Raw genomic sequence first — 24,026 nt, 5'->3', positions numbered from 1 at the left:
CAGGATTACACGTCATGTGAGGCTAATATATTTTTAAGCTCCCAGATTCCCATTTAATACAGAGGCCTCCTGTTTTTGGATTCTTTTATAAAGGGAGAAGAAGCTAGGCAGAAAAAGGAAGACAATGTTTTTAACACACATCTTTTAATGCATTATCATCACCCTAGTGAAATTTTCTCAAGAAAGAGTGGTCTTAGGGAAGTGGCTGTAATGGGAAACCCAGAAGTCAAATCCATATTTTAAAAAGCTATATTATGACAAAAGCCTATGCATCACTACCATTTCATTCAGTTCTCTCTAATTAGACTGAAGGCTAAATGTGACTAGGGGATTTTGAATTTGAATTGTGTAACAGATGTAATAAAACTCATAAAAGAAGACCTTTGGAGGCTACCTTTTCCAAATCCTATTGTTCATAACTTTTATTCTGGTGATAAACAGAGCCTAGTCACATTAATACTACTAATAATTATTGTGTCCTTCATGATTCAGACTATGTTAAGGGCTTGATTTGCACTATCTCATTATCCATAATCCTAACACTAACCCATGCTATCGGTACAATTACATTTTAGAAATGGTGAAACTGAGGCAGGAACAAGGCATCAAGAGGTTGAGCAATTTGCCGAAGTTCACAGAGGTGAACAATAGCAGAACCAATATTTGAGTACTTACTTCAAGTACTTAATACCCTGGTTTTTGATTGTTTTATTTTATTTTATTTCTTTTTCTCAGGGAAGCCCGGTAACCTTTAGGAGAGGACTCTGCTAAGGTTTGTTCAGAGTTTCAGCTGGTGAATAAGGTGGAACCAGAGGGCCCTTTCACCCACTTCGTTCCTAATGGGAGAGATTTGCCAAAAGAAGCCTAGTTAGGCCGACACATGAAAAAGGACCATTTTTTTTTTTTTTTAAAGATCATTTTCCTTTCAGTTGTGATTTTTTCTTTTAGGAAGTCTCCTGTGGTTTTCCAAATTGTCACAAAACATTTGCGCAACGACCTGGGGTGTTATGACACTCTTAGACAAAAATCCGAGGACAACTTGGATGAAGGACAATTTTTAAGTAAGAACACACTCTTCCTTTGCTTTGGTTAAACAAATGGAATGGAAAAGATTTGTTCAGATCCGAGCATCCAATAGACGCAAGCTCTTCGGAACTGCACCGACTCCTTGGCAAACACAGTTGCTTAGCGAGACGTCAAAACTCCTGAGCGCAAACAAACGGAGGAGGGGCGCACAGGCCCGCCCAGAGCAGACTTCTCCAGACTAGCCCCAGGTTTTGCAGAAAGCCCAGAGGGCGCTTGTATCTCTTCCTTCTCTTGGTTAAAGAATGAAGTGGGGGAGGGGGAGAGATGGAGGGTCGATAGCTCTGGAGGACTCCTCTCAACTACCCCGCAAGGGTGGAAGGGCAGGCTCCGGGAGAGGGGTTCCACCGGAGGAGACATTCAAGTCTTAGCGCAGGAACGGAGGACCAGAAAGAGAGGGGAACCCCGCTGCTGTCCTGTCCACTAATAGCGCGTCCCCTCCCCCCTCCCCCCAGGAAATGTCCCCGCCGGCCCCTCCTTTCGCCATCACCTCCTGGGGACTAAGGCTGTAAAATCCCATGCAGATACAGAGGCCGGTGGCGGGGTGGAGCGAGGCACTGCGGCCTGCTGGTACGGCCCAGTACCCTCCACCCCCCGACTGCTGACCGCCATTCCCAGCCCATCCCCAGCCTTCCTCCTCGATTCTCAGACCCCCCCAGGGCAGCCACCCTACCCCACACGTCCCCTGGCAGACCCAACAACGGCCGGGGGCCGGGCGCCTCCAGCATCTGGAGCCCGGCTGCGTGAGGGAGGAACCGCAGCCCGGGAGCACCGCCTCTATGCTCTTTCAACTGCCCGCCTCTTGAACATCTGGGTGCGGGGGTTACCACTCCAGATGTGGCTCCTGGGCGGCCAGATGTGCGCGTTCTACGCCCGGGGCCGACGGCCCAGGAGTCTGGGCGAACCCGTGGGAGGGGCTGGGAGTTTTCCCTCCAAACTCACTTAAAAGCCAGCAGAACATCAAGTCCCCTGGGTTCCCGGCTTGGGCCTCCTAGTCTCCCGCACGCAGCGCCTAATGGAAAAAGTTTCCAGCTCAGCCTGTGCTCTGATGCTGAGCAAGCTGACCTTGGAGCTTTGGAAATAGGACAGCTTTACAGAGTTCCTCAAAGATAAGCCCCATAGTTTGAATAGACGACCCTCGTGCTGATGATGTGGGATTCCAGCTGTGCAGCCAGCAAACCCCAAATCGGTGGGTGGACAGAGTTGCAGTAGGGATTGCCTCTGAGGCTGGCCCTAAAGCGCTTTTTGACAGGGTATGGATTCCATATTTGAAGTTGGGGGTCGTATTCCACCTGGTACAAGCAGTTCTGGGCGGGAGAAAAGCCTAGTGAACCCTGTGACTCAATCCCCTTGGAATGTGCCTGGAGTAATAATGGGGACTTGAAAGGTTTTTATGGACGAGGTAGCTGGTGGAGAAGAGGCTGTATAGGCGGTCGGTCGAGGGGGGCAGCATTGCCTTATGCAGCAGTGTTGCGCCTGCAAACAGGACAAAAAATAGTCGGAGCGTCTGGTTTAAATCAACCAAAAAGCATTTCTATCGGCTTAATCCGCCGTCCCGCAGAATCGACAGAACAGTACTAGTCAAATATATTCTGGGTTTTAACACTCCAGTAATAGCTAGACCGAATCACGTTCTACCGCTGGGATTTCTGTCCTAACGTACAACTGTCGTTATTTTATAGATGTTGCAAATTTAACTTCCTTTTCTGAGCTTGTGTGTGTGGGCATGTGCCTAAGCACTTATATTCGCAAGCAACTCTATAACTACGTTGCCCTTTTCTTTTCCTTTTTGTATGCGACCTTAGAATAGAGAAAAGTATCTGAGGCTAACATATGGGTTGCTTACAGCACTAAATATATAGCTGCATTTCCCTTCCTTAACGCCCTACTCAGAATTCCAAAGGCAAGTTGGAACAAAAGGAAAACGTGTCTAAGTGCAAAGAGAGAACTAGTGCCAAGAATTACAGTCACAGGGTAAATAACCTTGTTTTCTCCTTCATCAGTGGCCGCCACTAAACCCCTGTTCTTGGACGCTGGCCAACAGTCTGTCTGGTGGAGGGTGCTGCTAATTAGAGAGAGCCCATAAACCTCTCTGTCAAAGAGGGCATGTGACCTTCCCTTCAAGTCTAAACAATAAAGCTGGCGATCTGCAGACTGCACTCAACACTGGCTGCCCTGCGGATTCCCTAAATAGGAACAGGATGAAGGCCAGGCTTAAGAGGTTACCATAGCTCTGCTCTCACACTTTGAGGAATCGGTCACTCCACTTCCCCGTATAACTTGTTTCAATTACTCTCTACAGTCTTTTTAGAGGAGAGTAGCTTGCAGAGAGAACTCATTGTCTAATCTAAATGAGGAAGCAATTATCACTTGCTGCAGTCCTATGAGCTTTGAGACTGTCGGGTCAAAGATCAACCTGATCTCATGTAACCTAACTTTGCACTTTGGAAGATATACCCTTTTAATGACAATTACTTAGCCCTGCTTTTCTGAAACCTTGTTTACTATTAAGGATCCCCCTCTCCCCACTTTAGTATCCTTTCTAATTTTAGAATTTAAGCAATCCTAAAGTAAAATCACAACAACTTCTGCATATTATTAATGCTAAATATTAAAAAAAATTGTGGTGCTTATAGGCATCATCTCAGAATAGAACACAATAGAATTCTGTCTTCCCTCCTTTGTCTAATCTACTTCCCTGGGAGCCTCCATTGCTCGCTTAAATTTTGTACAACATGTTGTAAACTATAAATAATACAGCTCTACTTTCCTAGAACATAGCATATGGAAACTGTCGCCTGTTATATATCCTAACTGTATTTGCTTTCAACTTAAAGACTGAATAAAGTTAATCTCCTGTGTAAAGAGGCATTTGGCCTTCTGTACATTGTGTATTTTATTAGCTGAAACAGTATGGAACAACATGCAGAATTCTTGGTGTTGCGAACAGAGCATATAAAAGAGTTTACAAGGTGTGGTTTGAAGAGAGGAAGGCATGGAGCAAACGCTGAAGGGAAGGAAGGAAGGAAGGAAGGAAGGAAAGCACTTTCTGAGAGGATCCACCTCCCATCAAGCTACATCCTCTTGTCCAAATCTTCCTGTTGTCTTGGCCAGTAATTGATGGTAAATGATTTGTCTTTATTTTTCCTATTCAATTTAAATCCATCCTTTCGCATACTGAAGCTACTCAAAGAGCCAAATCTACTGACATAAAGATTGGATTCCATTTAATTTTCAGATAAATAACCTGAAATGTTTGTATAATACACACAGGGCAACAATCATTTGTTAGCTTCTGTGAATTCCTGGATAACAAGTGTAACATAATTAACAAGAGTCTGAAGTCACCAACAATATGTTGGTGATGACTTAGCCTCCTTTTCTCAGTTTGCAAAGTAGGGATGATACCTCTTTCCAAAGGTTAAAACTGATATACAAGTGTTACACAACCAATACAAGGGACATCACAAGCCTCATAAGGTATGTTCTCCTTAAAAAAAAAATGTGCTGTAACATTTTCTTTGTAAAAGAAATTAATACAATCTAAGGCATATAATTCCTATGTAGTAAATTAATCAAATGACTTTATATTTTCAGGTAAACTTTCTTTTGGAATTTGATCTTAAGGATATTGTGCATAACTTTATGTGTTAACTTGGTTAGGCCATGATACATTTGGCCAAACACTAGTCTAGATGATGCTATAAAAGTAATTTCTTTTTTAGGTTAAATTAACATTAAGATCAGAAGACTCTGAGTGAATGAGATTACTCTTCACAGTGTGGGTGGGTCTTGTCCAATCAGGCGAAGAAGGAATTCTGTCTGGAGAATGCCTTTGGGTTTATAACATCAACTCTTCTCTAGCCTACTGACCTACCCTGCTGGTTTTGGCTTTCTAGCTTCCATATTCACATAAGCCAATTCCTTAAAGTAAATCTCTCTCTCTTTCTCTGCAGGTTATTGGTTCCGATTCTCTGGAGAAGCCTGACTAAACAAGATATCTACTGTTGTCTCTTGGCATAATCATGATCTACTCTAGCTCTCAAATTAATTAATTAATTAGTATTTTTTCTCAGATACTGGAGATTGAACCGGTGGTACTCTAACACAGACCTACATTCCCAGTCCTTTTCATTTTAAGACAGGGTCTTACTAAGTTGTCCAGGCTGGCCTCCTGCCTCCGCCTCATGAGTAGCTGGGACTACAGGCCTATGCTACTATGCCTGGTACCAGTTCTCAAAGGTAGAGCAACTTAAATAGGCCTGGGAGAAGATGAGGGAGAAGTCCCCACTTATAATCCAACTGTTTTCCTAATACTTTGAGAGAGCATTCACCCAGATACTCTAACAGAGTTTTATCAGCCCCTCTCCTTACTCATTTTTTTTTCTTTCTGAATCTCAGCAATTGTAAGAAAAACTTCTGTTCCATAGCATTTGCTTCTGTTCTCCACCTCCCTTCTCTTTTTAACAACTATCTTTTTATAAATATTTCCCAAAGGGTACCAGTTGAAAACATAAGAAACTGGGACAGTTCTGAGATGATGACTTCAACTAAAGAAAGCTGCAGGATATGTCAGTGAAACTGTCAGATTCAGGATATATTTTGGAGAAAGCCAAGAGGACTTATTGACACATTGGATGTTAAGAGGTAAGGGAAGCCAGATACAGTGGCTCACACCTATAATTCCAGAGACTCAGAAGGCTGAGGCAGGAGGATCCCAAGTTTGAGACCACCAGCCTGGGCTATTTAGCAAGACTCTGTCTCAAAAATAAATAAAGTAAAAAGGGCTGGGAATATAGCTCAATTGTATGAAGAGTGCCCTTGGGTTTAATCCCCAGAACCACAAAAGAAATAAAGAAAAAAAAAATCTGCTTTGAGAGAACCAAATTAATTATGCAATGACTTAGAAGAAATCTCAAGATAAGTTATCCTCAAATGATCCAAACATTGATTTGGTAACAGTGAATTCAGTTTTTTTTAATTTATTTTTTTATTCTAATTTGCTATATATGACAGCAGAATGAATTGCAATTCATATTACACTTATAGAGCATAATTTTTCATATCTCTGGTTGTACAAAGTATTTTAACACCATTTGTATCTTCATACATGTACTCAGGGTAATGATGTCCATCTCATTCCACCATCTTTTTTTTTAACCCCCATTCTCCCTCCCTTCCCCCTCTCACCCCTTTCCCTATCTAGAGTTTGTCTAATCCTCCCATGTTCTCCCAGTGAATTCAGTCTTTTAAAAGGAGAAATTTATTTCCCTTAAATTGTTATGTTATCCTGCTCGGATACAGGCATTGTACAGAAACATAAGCGTGCTATTGTAGGCACTCAATGGATTTTTTTAATGTAAAAATTGATGCTAATTCGATTTGCACATACATGATGCCAAATACTATCCTTTTTCTTTCTCCTTTTTTTTTCTCTTAATATGGGATAGTTAAGTAAACAAAGAGAAAGCATAGTAACTTTCTTGTTTTTATTAATCGAGGTCATTTATAGATAATTATCAATCCTGTGCTTTAAAATTTCAAATCAGGGGCTGCGGATGTGGCTCAAGTGGTAGCGCGCTCGCCCAGCATGCATGAGGCACTGGGTTCGATTCTCAGCACCACATAAAAATAAAGATATTGTGTTCACCTAAAACTTTAAAAAAATAAATATTTAAAAATTTTTTCAAATAAAATAATTATCTTGTAAAAAAACAATTTAAACACAACCAACACCAAACCCTATGGAGAGTGTTTCAAGGCTACAATCTTGATGGATAGGTAAAAAGGCAGAATGTATTCCAAGGAACAATGAATCAGCCTCTGACATGATTTTTGTTTCACAAACCTCTTTTTTAAGAACAATGAACCTCTTCAGGGAAGAATAAAACACTAAAATAAATGAATAAATTCATAAAAATAAAAAAATGCTGCAGTTCATTTATTCATTGTGTTCTTTTGAATTTTCACTTAACTTTCTAAACTCTTTGAATTACCACACCAAATATATACATATGTATATAATATATATCAATAAAAATGGAAATAAACCTCCATTTAAAATGCTATCTGGAAACACTTTAACATATATTACACATCAGAATGAAGTAACACAAGGAAACTTTTTTAAACATAGGATTCCTCTCTAAAGCTGAAATGTGAGGCAGACAGACGTCTGACTTTCAAGCAGATGGAATCCCAGAATATTTTCAGGATACATAAATCTGAATTTTGTTTTCTGCTTTATGTCTGAGGCAGCTAACCAATCAACTGATGGTTAAGATTTCTGTACTCATTGTTTTTCCAATTTTCCCCTTTCTAAAATTTAATTCAGTGTATTTTTTGTAGTCCTACGGATGAACATTACAGAATGGGTATGATTTTTATAACTTGCTGTGATTGTAATCTTTTGTGTGTGTATATAATGCCCATTGTCTTATCAAGACATATTCAATAACAAATGATACCAATTCATGGAATCCAACATATGCATTCTGACATAAAAAACAAAACACAAATTGCCACTAATAAAATTAGTTTATTTTATCTTAAAGTTTTCCAAAAATACACTTGTAAATTTACCCACATACTTGGATAAAGATAACCTTTACAAAGACATTAAAATTTTGTAAATTATTCTCTTTTAGCTGTTAAAGTACACAGAGTAGAAGGTGTTATAAAAGAGAAAATGTTAAGTCATGGTCAATGCTTGAAAGGCACTAATACACATTAAATCTTCAGAATACTACTGAAATATTAAATTTTAAAGATATTTAAGGAAAAAAGCTGTGCCTTCCTTTCAGAAAGCTTTAATTGCAAATGACGTTTACTAAGACATATTATATACTGCATACCACAATAACAATGAATGATCTTCTCAAATTTTACCTAATTGCTTTACAGATGAATCAACCTATACAGGAGAAAACACAGGAAATTGCTTTTAAATATATATCAGCTCCCCAATTTTTGTGATATTAAAGAAAATTTAGCCCATTCCAATTAAAAAGTAAAATTTACTTGTATTTAATATTAGAATAATATATTTTGATAATATAAAAGTTCAAGCATTTTCCAAAAATACAAACTGTGTTATTACAAAAAAAGAAAGAATGAAAATATATTTATCTAACCATCATTTTATAGGAATTAGAATATTTACATACTTTATAATACTGTAGAAATCTTTGGTGGTGACATATGAAATAAGATCCCTGAAAACACACTAATAATTTTGTTCCATCACACAGTGTAGTCAAGTATTTATAATAAGTAATGGTGGCAGTATTATTTTTTAGCCAAATATGCATACACAGTGAGGTGTGTGGTGGGGATCTTATGTCAGACTTGGGTGGGCTTATATTATTACTTAGCCTGATAGGTAACACCAGAAACAATATCCTAAAGAACAGATCAGTTCTTACTTCTAAAGAAACTTTCGAAACAGTTAAGTACTAGTGAGCAAACTGAATGAACAAATAGTAAAATAAGATACTGGCTATAATTTCTGAATAAATTCCAACAGCTACCAAAACACTTAATATCTAGGCCTCAAGGGGCAGTGGAGAAAAGCAAGGCACTGTGGTCTAAGGATAAATTTACATTAAAAAAAAATCAGTAAACTTAAAAGGAGAGAGAGAGAGAGAGAGAGCGCCCTATTCTACCTTAAAAGAAATAAAAATGTGTAAGTTTATTTCACAAAGATCAAAAAAAGAATGCTAAAATACATTAAGGTGACAGAAACTCTAATTTAAGAAATGTAAAATGAAACAAAAATGATAGGAAATAAAAAAGGTATCAACTATGTGTAAGATACAACAGTAGAAATATATCAGAGGAAGGACTGTGAACATGAAGGAGTATAATTAAACAGAAGAACTTTGCATTAGTGAGACAGGTATCTTTGATGAAGCATTTTGACCCTACAAGATAAATAATTCTTTCAATTTAAAATAGTATGAGTTTACTAAAGGATGGTGCTTTTTTGTTGTTGTGGTAGTACTTATTCTTTTTTAATTTTTATTTTATGGTGCTGAGGATTGAACCCAAGAGCCTTGTACATGCTATGCATGTGCTCTACCACCAGGAAAAGTGTAATACTGAGATTAGATTTAAAAAGGGTAAAATCGCACCAACCAGCCCCCATAGATAATGTTCTTGATACAAAGTCACTTACATGACCTTATCAGGCGATTTGAGATGACATTGCCTCTGCCTAGGAAGAGCAAGCACAGTGTAGCATTTATATTAAGAAGTCCAGTATAATTAGAATTTATAGGAATTTTGAAAAGGAATTAGGAGTCCTTCCAGAAACTAAGAGGCTAAAAATTACTCAAGGTAAAGATGGAGATGTTCACAAAGTTAAATTTTGGGAGGAAAAAAAATTGAAGTTTTATTTGGTGTGAATATGAGACAGTCCAGAAAATATTAAAGACTAATATGGATGCAACATATTAGTTGCATCCGTATTAGTCTTTAATATTACTTAAATATACCTTACTCAAGGTACTCCTGAGTAAACATTGAATTCTTGGCTAATACTCTGAGGAGATCCTGACGAATGTATATCACCAACTGGCTTCCTTTCTTAAAAGGTAGAAAGGTCAATGATCTCACAAATCTCTCCCTCTGTGTTCTCTTGGGCAAATAAGCAAAACAGTCAAGTAAATTAGCTTGTACAATTGGATTACTGATCACTAAAACCATCGCCAAAAATATACTGACTTAGGGATCACAATACATACTTATCAATGCGACCTAAAAAAGCCTCCAAAATCTTTTGGATTAAAACATTTTAAAAAATAACTTCTGATATACAGGATTAATGGTGTCTGAATTTGTATCGGCACTCATCTTCAGGGAATTATCTCAGCCAGAAAAATATTCAAATGATTTGAGTCAATGCCAGATTTATAAACCAGCAACACATATTAATGCCAAGCTTGTGAATGGATTGGCTGTTGGATTATTTTATGAATCAGAAGAGATCTAAGTACTATACTAATCCCTAACTCTATTTCACAAAAGCTACCATTTTTAAAAGCTGAAAATGTAATTGGTGTTGACAAAAATATACTAAGTTCAACTACACTGTACAGCTAATTATGGAAAACTGGTTAATATTTAAAATAACTTTTCATTTGTAAAGGAAATAATTAAAATAGTAATAATTGAACAATTAGTTATATTTTTATATTATAAATCCAATGAATTTAACAAATGAAACTCACAGAAAGGAGATGATGTATTTCAAGGTATAAATTTGCCATGTCAGAATAAGACAAACAAGCATACAGTGTCAACAAAATTTAAAGTAATGTACAGTTGTAAAATAAGTAAACATTTTTCAAGTGTGCAAAACTAGTCAGGAAAGTGCTACGTGGATACCTGGTTTTCAAATATTTGTTTCAAAAAATTTCAGTTAATGGTGGAAAAACGAGAAAGTATTATAAAAGTAAAAATTAAAGGAATATACAAAATATACCTTATTATCTTACATTATGTCCTTGTTATATCATTGCCTGATCAGAGGCCTATTTATTTACTATCCTCATGTGATAGAGATCACATAGATAAAGGTAAACACAATGTTTAACACCACAAAAGTTAATGTATCCTGAACCATAAAGAATTTTTTCAAGTATAGTGTGGGTCTGTGTTTCATCTAATATCCCAGGCATTCAGTGTTGTTGATGAATATGAAAATGGATAACATGCTTTTCTGTAGTTTTTGATGTACGTATATTAGTAGGCCTTGCATAACTACCTTGTGTAGTCAATATTTGAAAGTAATTGTTAAAGAAATAAAGCTATGTAAATTCATGAAAGTAATTCCTATCACTACCACAATTTCAAGAACTATTTTAATATGTAAATCCTGAATATATCATATTAGAAAATGAAGTTGATGTATTAGCATTATTTAGGATATCTGAAGTATAGATGACTAAAAATACACCTGTGGTCTCTTCTTCACTTTATATTTTAGTGAACCATACCGCACCTGAAGAGAGAAATGTGTTATTAAGAATTTGACTGATTATTTTTAAAAATACAACAAAGTTAATCATAGGAATTTTTAACTTTCTGATACAAAGAATAAATTATCTTGTAAGCATGTATAGAACAGCACTTCTTATATACTCATAAAACATTCACTGTTATTATTTATGTTTTGCTTTGTATAATGTTGATGAATATTGATCTGACATAACATCATTATGGATAAACTTTTACTATTTATTCACCATTTAGGGTTGGTTGAAAGCAAAAATATGTGGTTAATTTTTTTCAGTAGCACAAGGCTGGCACTGGGTATTCATGATAACCATGTGATGTGCTGTGTGGGAATACCATTTTCTACTTATACTGGAAGACTAGGAATTTACCACTTTTAAAATTCCCAGAAAAAAAATTTCCAGAGAATTTAATATACAACTGCTGCTCTATTATTCCAACTCTTCATTTATGATCATTAATACCCTAAATGATAATGCAGCAGGGAAACCCCCAAACCCCAATCATTAGAAAAACAACTCTACACTTGACTAACCTCCTTGCGGCCTTTGATGGTTTTCACAGATTTCATGCTTTGTGATCTCCGAAGCCCTTTGTGTGTTAACATCTCATCATCTGAATATGGCCCATCCGCTTCTTCATCTGTTTTTTCACCTCCATCTTTTAGTGGAATTCCATAAGCTAAACAAGTTGTCAAAAACAGCATGTTTTGGTAAAAGGATACCAGTCAGCACTGGCTCTTCACCTGTGGACGTTCTCTGCATATTCTGCATTTGCTCAGTTCCCTTTCTGTCTCATTTGGAATGTGTTCCTGCCCCTTGCCATTAATCTTAGCCTTCTGCACTATTCTAGAAGATCATAACTCATTTCCTCTAGGATTCCCTAACCATTCTTATTTTTACTATACATTTTTAAAATTATTTTTGAGCAGTGACACGTGCATCCTGTTAAACAATCAAAGAATATAATGAGGCATATTGTGAAGTATCCTCACCTTTTCTCTTTTTCATAAATTCAAGAAAACCCCAAGCATTGGTGTGTTTCAGTTTGTCATGTGTGCCTTGACTTTTAACAATTAAGATTCCCTCACCCCACATAATCTCTTTTGTGAAGACTGGGAATGGTAAGGTGAACCAAGAAGACCCAAAGGGGCTACAAATTTTGGCAAGGTAAGTTCACTGGGGACAGGTGATGGGGAGGTTAGACCAACCCTATTGCACTGAGATAAAACCCAGCCAGATAGGCAACAGTAATCAGAAACACCACAGGCTAAGATGACAGATGTTAGTCAAGAGAAAACAACCAGCATCAGGAAGGTCAGTGAGAGAGCACATGGTGGGTGTGCTAATAGGCTGTTATGTGTAACTATAAAGACTTAACTATTAGCCACATGCAAACATCCAGATAATTAGATCAGTATTGTGAGGAAGTCTGAGAATATCCTGAGGAACAAGAACTTTATCACCCCTGAAGCACAAGTTCACATTAAGAGATACCAGGAAAACTTATCAATACAGACTGCTTGAAATTCCACAGGCCTGGGGTGGCTCTTAGATCTTTGGCTCTAACAAGTATCCAGGTGATGTTTATGCTAATGACCCTGTTTTCTGAGGGTCCTGGACAGAGAACTAGGCAAGGGCCAATCTAAGGCAGTCAGACCACTGGGTGGGTAGGTTATATAGACAGAGCTGGCATTAAAAGGCCCCATGAAGTTTCAAATTCTTCTTTAATAAAGATAAGAAGCATACATACTTAAATCATCAGGTGAGGAAAAAGTAGAAAGGTTTCCGGGCTTAGGAGGAGGCAAGAGGTAGACTCCTTGCATGTGAAAAAATATATACTGAAAAAATAATGTGAACTCACTAAGAAAACCACAAAGAGTTGCTAATATGCTTCTTACTCTGATACGTAAACTACTTTAACTGTATGTTAGACAAGTCTGATTTCATGCTGTTAGATGTCTAGGCTAAAAATTAAGGAGGAGTTGAAAGCAGAATTAGTTGTCATTTAGGCCAAGATCTTTCTTTTACTGCAGTGTTCAAAAGAAGTGTGTTCTGGGAAGAAGAGACTATATAAGCCCAGGGCAAGGGCAGCAGAGGAGTAAAACTGCTTGGAAGGAGGAAGCCAGTGTGCCCAGGTCAGCGCCTGACTTTCTAATTATAGTCTCAGGAAAAGAGATGGTTTGACTTGTTATTCCACAATATTGTTTAAATTCTATTATGTATGAATCATGTACTAAAGTATGGGATACAATGATGAAAAGACACAGCTGCCTTTTTCTCCCCTCAAGAAACTTATAGTCCAACAGGGGAAACAGGGTCAAATGGGCATTATGATATGTAATGATTGCTATAAACAGAAAATAAGGACAAGGTGCCAGGGGAGCATATAGTAAGGAGAATTCACTCAGCCTGGGTTCGCTCAGGTTCAAGAGAAGACCTTTAGGAGACAGTGGCTAAGCTAAATCCTGAAGAGCTCATGATTCCACATAGTTAGGGCATGATGGAGTGGGAGAATAAGATTGGGAGCTAATATACCATGCTATCAAATTTGCACTTCACCAAAAAGAAATGGGATGGGGGCGCTTGGAAGTATTTTATGCATAAGACTAGCATGATATCTGGGTTGTGTAAAAAACTGCACTTTGGAGAATGAATCAAAAATGGATAGGCTGGGCATGGTGGCTCATGCCTGTAATCCCAGTGGCCGGAGAGGCAGAGGCAGGAAGAGCTCAAGTTCAAAGCCAGCCTCAGCAATTTAGCGAGGCGCTAATCAACTCAATGAGACCCTGTCTCTAATAAAATACAAAATAGGGCTGGGGATATGGCTCAGTGGTTGAGTGCCCCTGAATTCAATTCCCGATTACTCCCACCACCCCTAAAATGGATAAGACTGAAAACAGGGACCCTAAGCAGGCAGGTCTGAATTGACATAGTCCCAAGAGTGAGGATACAAAAAGTAGTGTAATTCAGGGTCTATTAGGAGGTGAAATTGACAAGTTTAATTTAGTAACCTAATAAAAATCCCAAATGAAGAGAAGGAAGATACTGAGTCAATCCAAATACTTCATTAAAACATATAAATAGGGCTGGGGTTGTGGCTCAGTGTAGAGCACTTGCCTACCATGTGTGAGGCACTGGGTTTGATTCTCAGCATCACATATAAATAAATAAAGTCCATTGACCATTAAAAAAATATAAAAACCCCCCAAAACAAATATACAATTCAAGATAACTTCATACATATTAGTCCATTTCAATATCTAACTGTCTCTATAGTATAGGATCAAAACACACATACTGTTTTATTGTTAATATTTTCCTTACAATCTGAATATATTTTCATATCAATAAGTATATATTGACATTATTATTCTTCATGGCTAATAAATTACCTTTTTGTTTAATAATTTTTCTAAGGTATTTGTCAAAAATTTGATTTGTTCTAATATTTGTTATTTAATTTATTTTTGGCAGTACTGAGGATTGAACCCAGGGTCCTACACACGCTTAGGCAAGCAACTCTACCACTAAGCTATATTCACAGTCCTCTAATATTTGTTACTTTAAATGAGATGAACTTTATTTTTTTATTTTGTCAGTACTGGCTAGGGCCAGGTATGGGAGGCAAGCTCTCTACCAGTGGGCCACATCCCCAGTCTGAGATGAACATTCTCACATATATATCTTTGAACATTTGTCTGATTATTTCCTTATGACGTATTCCTCGAAGTTTCTTGCTGAGTTAAACGGAATGTATTTTGATGATTACTGCCAGATTGTCATCCAAAAGGATTATTCCATTTTAAATTCATACAACATGCACAAGAGTGTTTGCATCTCAACACATTTTCTGTGGTGGTTTTAAAAATACCCATGAATTCCCTGACACTCTTTTTCCCTTCTCTTAAATCCCACAGGCCTTTGTACCTACTTTGACAAATGGCTTCCAAAAATGTGGTGGAAGTCATACTGAAGGACCTCTGCCACTTTCTCTTGGGACTCTGACTCTGGAAACTTCCACTGCCAGGTGAGTTAAACTAAGCTCAGAGATCACAAGAGAGAACTTAGAGACAGCTGTTTGCCTTTTCCTGGCTTTAGACATGTGTGAGATGATGACTCCAGCCTCAGCTGCTGTCTGATCACAGCTGCATGAGACCCTGAACAAAAACTGCTTTGCTGAGTCCATTCATCCCCCACATGCATGAGCAAAATAAGTGACTGTGATTGTCTGGGCCACTGTTTTGGGGTGGTCTGTTATGCAGCAACAGATAACTGGAACAGTTACCAACATGAAGCAATGTTAATTAAAAGCATTCCCCCCAAATCCAATGAGCAAAAATTACTATTGTTGCTATTTTAATTGAAATTAAAAGTGATATTTAAATCAAACAGCTGTGATTAAAATAAGTAATATTGACTATCTGAAATTGAAAATATTTTTCATGTATTTGTTGGTCAGTTGTACTCTTTGTAGAACTAGTAACTGGTTTGTAAGGGTTCCTGGATTGTCAAAAAATTGAAGCCCCTGAGTATGGTGGTGCACACCTGTAATCCCAATGATTCAGGAGACTGAGGCAGGAAGATCCCAAGTTGAGACCAGCCTCAGCAATTTAGTGAGGCCCTAAGCAACTTAGTGACACTGTCTCAAAAAACAAACAAAACCCCTCAATTCCCCCCCGCCAAAACTGGGGTTCTAGCTCAGTGGTAATGCACCCCTGGGGATTACTCAGTGCCCCCACAACACACACACACACACACACACACACACACACACTCTCTCTCTCTCTCTCTCTCTCTCTCTCTCTCTATATATATATATATATATATATATATATATATATATATCTATCTCATATAGGTATATATACTTTGCCTGTAAAATACAATGAAAATATTTCTGACAGTTTGTGATTTGTCTTTTTCTTTTTTGGTGTATTTCTCCTCTATATGTTGTCATAAATCTGAAGCCTCTGGATACGGTGGTACACACCTGTAATCCCAATAACTCAGGAGAAGGAGGCGGGAAGATCCCGAGTTGAGACCAGCCTTAGCAGTTTAGCGAAGCCCTAAGCAACTTAGTGAGACTGTTTTTTTTTTTTAAGGTAGAAAAGTCCCTCAAACTTTTCTGTTATGTTTTCTGATTTTGATGTCAGGCTTAAGAAAGTTTACCCATTTAAGAAAATAAAATTATACACAGGAATTTCCTACTACATGGTTTCTTATATTCAAAGCTTAATCTTAGGTTTGAGGCAGAGGAATAACTTCAATTTATACCTCAGTTTCTAAGTCTAGCAATTATCTTACATCATCAGTTATTTTCATATATCTTATGTTATTTTAAGTTCATGGTTTGAAATGTAACAAAAAGAACTAAATAACACCTGTGTATCTTAAAATATTTTAGTCATACAGGGTGTGCATGGTAGTGCACTCCTGTAATCCTAGTAACTCAGAAGGCTGAGGCAGGAGGATAATGCAAGTTTGAGGTCAGCCTGGGCAACTTAATGAGATCCTATTTCAAAATAAAAAACAAAAATGGCTAGAGATGTAGCTCAGTGGTAGAGTGCCCCAGTACTGCAAAGAAAAAAAATTTAGTCACACCAATTTAAATTTAATAAATGAATATCATAAAAATGTTAGAATTTTCATATTTATAATCCCATTTTTTTAGATAATTGGAATACAATTCTTAACCCATTCTAAAATATGAAAAAATTACTGATAAAGGACTCAAATATATAGTCTAAAGACAAAACAGAACCCATAATCAAAATCAATATAACTAATTTAAAATGCATAAGCCTGTTCAAAGCTATGTTTTCAGTATTAATGTATTAATAGTTAGGTTGATGGCTCAAAGTTCAATGGTTTCTCTTGCTAAAAGGTATCACTATCTTAATCAATGGCTAATGCTTGATTACTAGCTTTTAGATAATAGCCACCAACTTTGTAAAGTTATTCATTCTTGTGAGAACTTGGAAGAAATTTCATTATTTTTCCTTTGTAAGGATAGACTATTGTTTTATTTTTTCAAAGATTAATTATGAAGAATAACTTTTAATGTCCTTCAAAAAAAACTTCTACTTTTTAAAAGAAAACTTAAATAATCTTGTATCTCCTGGACTTAACACTTTAATAGGAAAGTGTAGAAGACCTCAGTTCTCAGGCTTACCTTGAACCAAAATTTTCTTTCTCCTTTTTTTTTTTTTTTTTTTTTTTTTTGGTGCTGGGGATTGAACCCACGGCCTTGTGCTTTTGAGACAAGCACTCTACCATCTAAGCCCTCAGCCCCTCAAACTTTTCTTATGAATGACAAAATGTTGAAGGAACTTTTTTATTTATGAACATGCTTCTAACAGCACAATAGTTTTTTATAGCTACAGAACACAGCAACTGTAACAATGCTCATAATTCACAGAGAATATGCAAACAAGTTAGTTCCTGAACTAAAAGATGGAATCTCAATACATTTTCCACTGGAGTAATCCTATTTTCAAATTGAATCATCTTTTCATCAGCTTAAACTTTTTATCTTGTGAGTCAACATCCTTGCTTGTCCACAGCACTTACAGGAAAGTGTGCTTAACTCTAAAACTCCTTAGATGTCAATACATAGTTAGAGTATTGATCACAGGTCAGAACGAGTGCCGGCTGGTGAAGAGGCAACCACACCCATGGCTTCTAAAAATTCATGGCAGCAGAAAAGACTACTGCTATTTTCTTTTTAAAATATATATGTGATTTTTATTTTTTAGTTGTAGTTAGATATAACACCTTTATTTTATTTATTTATATGTGATGCTGAGGATCAAACCCAGGGCCTTGCATGAGTGCTTTACTGCTGAGCTACAACCCCAGCCCCACTATTGCTATTTTCTTAGCTGCATGATTTCCACAGTCAACGAAAGGCAAAGGATAACATTATTTAGAGAAGTTTGGAGAAAAAGAGCTATAGTTAAACATAAAACTAAAAAATATAAGCTTAAAAGTAATTTTATTTACCCAATTTCTGACAGTCACTATACTACTATAGTACCCAACTTGACCCACAAGCCCAATTATGAAAGGACCATATATTAAAACAAATAACACACCTGCTGATTCACTGGGGGTTGGTTTGCTTTTCTTTTTTGCTTCTGGTAAAGGCTGATATGGTCTTTGTCCCACAGGCTCATCACCTTGTATAGCTGTTAAATCATGCATACTGAAACTTCTTAAACGTTCAGTTATGGCTCCTTGGCTCTATTAATAGAGAAGTGATAGATTCAGAAAAAAATACTTTATAAACTATCTAGTATGCTTCATTTAACATTTTAAATATTAAGACATTTTATTATGAAACATAATAACATTTTGCTATATTAATAACATCCTCAACCATTTTATTATCAAACTTTAAGAATGAAAATTGAAAGATTTGTATAATGACCACCACATATTATTTATATTTTGCTATTTGCTATATCACATATCAACTATCTGTCAATCCCTTTCATTTTTATGCCTTTCAAAGCAAGCTACAGCATTAATATGTCACCCCAAACATTTCAGGATTGTATTTAATTTTATAGTACAGAAAAATGTGTGATGAGATCATCCTCAGAGAAAAAGCATCCATAATTTTGAGTCTTAATTCAGTATTCTGGATTAGTGATACAAAAATTACCATTTTGGGGCAAAGTTTATGATTTAGGAGATCTTTTCAAAGTAAAGACATTGTTTTAAAGCTAAGCCAAGAGTGGTACTAGCTCTACCTAGAACAAGGCAGGAAAATTTAAGAGCCAAAGAAATTTGGATATATAATGAAATTCAGTTAATGAATATACTATTTGGTGAATATTGTATAGTGATTATAATATGATCTGACTTTAAGTTATTTTGCTTAATAATATGAAAGACACTACACACAGGTGGGACTATTTAAACATAAATGAATAAAAATGAAATAAAATAAAAATTATTCCTTAACTGCATTGTCACATTCCAAATGCTATAGCTACATGTGGCTAGTAGTTACAGTATTGGGCTGTGCAGATAGAGATGTTCTTCAGAGATGTTCTCTAGAGTGTTTCCATCACTGCAGAAAATTCAATGATTTTCCTCATTGTACAGTTTGAAAGTCACATTTTCTGAATTTTTCATATGTAAGTATACCCCCCAATTATAAAGCTTTGTGAAAAGAGAAAATAATTTCTAAATTTACCTACTTTAAATTTGTATAGCATACAGATGACTCATTTCTTATTTATAGTTAGATTAAAATATTCTTCTGAAGGCTTTTTACACTTATTATTTCTTCTTTTCACACATGAGAATCTATGATTGCCTCTAGTTAGAAAGTTACCATAGAAACTCATGGTTAAGCTCTAAATTTCAAAGTCAAAGGTACTACATACATTTGGGTGTTACTGCTAACTTGTATTTTACCCTGAAGAAAAAGTCTTGATTCATAACTTTGGGTTATTGATACCATATTATGTCAAAATGAAATCCCATTTACATATCCCACTTGAGCTTTGTATTTCTACCTTTAAAAAAAAAGTTATAGATGGACATAATACCTATTTATTTATTTATTTTTATATGGTGCTTGCTGAGGATTAAACCCATTGCCTCACACATACTAGGCAAGTTATTCTACCACTGAGCTACAACCCTAGGCACTTTCTACCATATTTTAAAAATCATGATAAATAATTACCAAAAGGTTAATTTCTCCACAAAACAATTGGATTTTATACATTTAAAAATATTCTTGGCATGGTTTAATTCACTATACTTGCTTCCTCTTTGTCAGATATCATAATTATTAAACAGATGGTCAACAGCATACTTCTGAGATACACTGCAAGGAAGTCCGTGACCAGTGTTTATCTGAAATAGATACTTTGTTTTTTCAGAACTGTCATCTTCTTTATCCTACCTTTATATTTGTGTGCCCTTTCTCAATAATTATTGATTTTTTACCTGCTGCCACACACACATGACAAATGGCACACGTGTCCTTGTGTTATAGTGTAGATCTTAAAGGCCCACGTGTTATTCACTTGGTCCTTAGTCATGGTACTGTTAGGAGATGGCTGAATCTTTAAGAGATGGGCTTGGTGGGAAAAAGGATAGTTCATGAGAGGTGTGCCCTTGAAGGGGATATGGAGATCCATGTCCCTTTTGTTTACAGTTTTTGCTTCCCAGCATCATGAGGTAAGCGCGTTGCTCTTCCATGATATGTTGCTCTGCCATAGGCCCAAGCAACAGGATCAATCAATGGTGGACTAAAGCCTCTAAAACAAAACTTCTCCTTATTTTTAAGTTCATTATCTCAGATATTTTGTTACAGGACCAGAAAGCTGACTAAATATCTTCTACCTGACTGAGGTGCAATTTCCAAGGCTGGCTATAAATACTAAACCCTCCCACTCAAGAAAGTACATTTTGGATACAAATGAGTGAAAGTGTCATTGAGTCAGTCAGCTTAATAATTATATCATCCAAAAACTTTGGTACCTGTAAGTATAATCAACAAATATCTTAGAACCTAGATCACAAATGATAAACTCATACATTATTGTTATTTCTATTGTTGCAGTATGAATAGTTGGCTCCAGAACAAAATTTTAGGAAAATAGAGAAGGACAAATTTAAGGTGCTTTTCTTCTCCTAGTGCATCTGATATGGTTCTGATATTGAGCAAATAGTAAGAGAACTAAACATTCTTTTTATGCCTCCCCCCACTTTTCTTTCATTACTCTTGACTGCTAAACAGTTCTCTCTAGAAAAGCAGTATTTTTTAAAAACCTTTTTTAGTTGTAAATGAACACAATACCTTTATTTTAATTGTTTACTTTTATGTGGTGTTGGGGATTGAACTCAGTGCCTCATGCATGCTAGGCATGAGCTTTACCACTGAGCCACAATCCCAGCCCCTAGACAGCAGCATATTTTAATGTGAACACTGAAACTTATAATAAGAAGTTCAGCAGCAAACTACAGGTAAGGTCATGGGCATCGCCATGGATTGATGACACAACTCACAGGGGCTTTGCTTAAGGTTTAAATTAGAGTAAAAAGGCCTGAGGCATCTGGTGGAGTGTGTGTGAGTGTGTGTGTGTGTGTGTGAGAGAGAGAGAGAGTGTGTGTGTGTGTGTGTGTGTGGTGTCTATTTATTGCCTGGATTCTATTTTAGTTCTTGAGTAACTAACCCTATTGTTATCAATGCTCTTCAAGGAATGCCAGGTCCTAGGAAAAAGCAAAAAAGGGATGTAACTCTTCTTTGAGAAACCCCAATACTTCAACAGCTATTATCACTTTTTAAAACTGGATTTGCCACTACACACACACACACACACATTTTTTTCTTTATGTTCCCATAATAGAACTAATATGAAAACAGAGAAATAGTGTAGTTTTGTGATCTTCAAAAACATAGCTAGGCATGGTGGCATATGCCTATAATCCAGAGGATCACAAGTTTCAACTTAGTGAGGCCCTAAGCAACTTAGAGAAACCCTGTCTCAAAATAAATAACAAAACAAAAAAACAAAAAAGGGCTGGTTATGGGGCTGGGATTGTGGCTCAGCGGTAGAGCGTTCGCCTAGCATGGGCGGGACCCGGGTTCGATCCTCAGCACCATATAAAAATAAAAGACATTGTGTTGTGTCCATCTACAACTAAAAAAAAATATATATATATAAAGGGCTGGTTATGTGGCTCAGTGGTTAAATGCCCCTGGGTGCAATTCCCTATAGGAAAAACAAACAAACAAAAAACCCCCAAACAATAACAACAACAAAACCATTATAAACATTATAAACATCCAATGACCAATTTAAAGGATTGGTGTAATCACAAAATAATTTCATCTGAATTCCAATCTTCAATTTTTATACCTTTATCATAAAAAGTCCACTAATGAAGAAATTACTTTTGCTATATGATATTAAGTGGAGACACCTTTCTTCTATCTCATAATTCTAAATCACGTGGGCAAAGGTTGCAAGTATGATTACAGTTATAAGTAGACAGGGGAAATATATACAAAAATGAAAACAGTATTCTGTTTAGGCATATAGGATGAGTGCTTTTTCTTTGTTTTTAACTTTTTTTTTTTTTTTTTCCTTGTGGTACTGGGATTAAACCCAGGGCCTCGTGCATGGTAGGAGAGTCCTACCTCTGAGCTATATCCCTAGCCCTTTTTATTTCATTTTGAAACAGAGTCTTGCTGAGTTGTCCATGCTGGCCTTGAACTTGCAATCCTTCTACCTCAGCCTCCCAAGTAGCTGGGATTATAGGCATATGCCAGTGTGCCTGGCTAACAATTCTTTCTGATCTGTTTCACTCATGTTTTCTGTATCTAATTCTTTATTCCTTTCATTAAAAAACAAAACAAAACAAAGCAAAACAAACAAACAAACAAAAAAACCCAACAACAGTGGATTTTGAGGGCACAAATAAACCATTTTATTCACTGGTCAATAACAACTTTAAAAAGTACTGCAGTTTCATTTAAATTACTAGTGTTTTGTTTATTTTATTCTTTTTGGTTTATATATATTAAGCCTTTAAAAGAATAAAAAAGATAAGGACGGCTTATCCTGGGATGTGGCTCAGCTGTAGAGCTCTTACTTAGCATGCATAAGGCCCTGGATTTGATCCCCAGCACAACAACAACAACAACAACAACAACAACAAAAAGCAGGGGGAGGTGGGTGGGTGTTGGGAGAAAAGGATGATTCTAGTCTCCCAGGGTAGAGAAATATGTATGGAAACAGCAATCTGAATCAATCAGGAAGAAGGGGGTAACCATCATCAAGGAAGTTCTATATAATTACACTTTAGATCATATTCTCTGCTGAATTGTATGTACACTGTTTGTTAAAAGTGATCCTAAAAAATCAGAGAAAATAACAGATTATAATAAGAATGCAAAAGTCAAAGTAATAGACTAATTTACACTGAGACTTATCATCATCAAGTGAAGTTTTTCTAAAACTTCTGAACTTCAGATGTCTCAATTTTTAGGGTCTGGAATTAGAAAGGTTCACACATACATTTAAGAAAATGAGTGATGGTGCATGCCTATAACTTCAGCTACTAAGGAGGGTGAGGCAGGAGGATCACAAATTTGAGGCTAACCTGGGCAATTTAAATTTAGCAAGTCCCTGTCTCAAAATAAAATAAAAAGGACTGGGGATGTAGCTCAGTGGTAGAGAGCTTGCCAAGCATGCATGAGGCCCTGGTTTCAATGCCCAGAACCTAAAAAACAAGAAAATGAGAACATGATAGAGGCTGGATCCAGATCTAACACACTCAGGCTCTAGAAAGGATTTTTTAGCTGAGAGGCAGCTCCCTGACCTGGCACCACACCAAGGTCATTTATGTCCAAGGGCACTAGGACATAAATGTGAATATCTGAATATAATACATAATCTGAACATATCTACTCAAGTATTTAAATACCTGTTTTGTATCTACAAAAAGGTCCCTGGGTATATGACCAATTCTAACTTTTTCTTTTTTGGTACTGGGGATTGAACTCAGGAGTCATTGGGATTACAGTTGTGTGCCACCCTACTCTTCTACTTCTAACTTCTTTATACTCAAATTAATTTTGCCTTTGTCTAACTACTTCTTTTGCTGGTTAAAAATCACGATAAAATCACTATTTTTTTTTGTGTTAAGCAAGGAGAATTTATTGTGTTTATCAGCACCATCGTATAAAACCTTTACCTTTTTCTCTTCACATTTTTTTTTATTAAGAACTTAAAAATATATAATCTGTAATGCTTTCTCATGAGCATAAAACATTCTTTTACAGAATAATTTTTATTTTCCCATTTGATAATGTATAGCTTTTCAGCTCTATTTCTTATTGATTCTTGACATTCTTACATTATAGTTACAAATAAGGTCAATTCCCAATTTTTA

At 36.5% G+C, this 24,026-nt stretch overlaps 1 protein-coding gene across 1 annotated transcript in view; it reads right to left on the bottom strand.

Annotated features, from left to right (window-relative positions):
• Window positions 1-7,601: 7,601 nt before the first annotated feature.
• The window catches only part of Reep3 (receptor accessory protein 3), an 87,524-nt gene continuing 71,099 nt past the window's right edge, over window positions 7,602-24,026 (bottom strand). The window contains exons 6-8 of the mRNA XM_076834251.1: window positions 18,197-18,344; window positions 11,636-11,781; window positions 7,602-11,086 (exon numbers count right to left, since the gene is read on the bottom strand). Of these exons, the coding sequence (XP_076690366.1) occupies window positions 11,030-11,086; window positions 11,636-11,781; window positions 18,197-18,344 (351 nt within the window). The 3' untranslated portion in view covers window positions 7,602-11,029. The remainder of the gene's footprint in view (window positions 11,087-11,635; window positions 11,782-18,196; window positions 18,345-24,026) is intronic.

The sequence above is a fragment of the Callospermophilus lateralis genome, chromosome 15 (assembly GCF_048772815.1).
Source record: "Callospermophilus lateralis isolate mCalLat2 chromosome 15, mCalLat2.hap1, whole genome shotgun sequence".
Classification (NCBI taxonomy): domain Eukaryota; kingdom Metazoa; phylum Chordata; class Mammalia; order Rodentia; family Sciuridae; genus Callospermophilus; species Callospermophilus lateralis.
The sequence above is the reverse complement of the archived record's forward strand: the minus strand, read 5'-3'. Positions and strand labels throughout refer to the sequence as shown.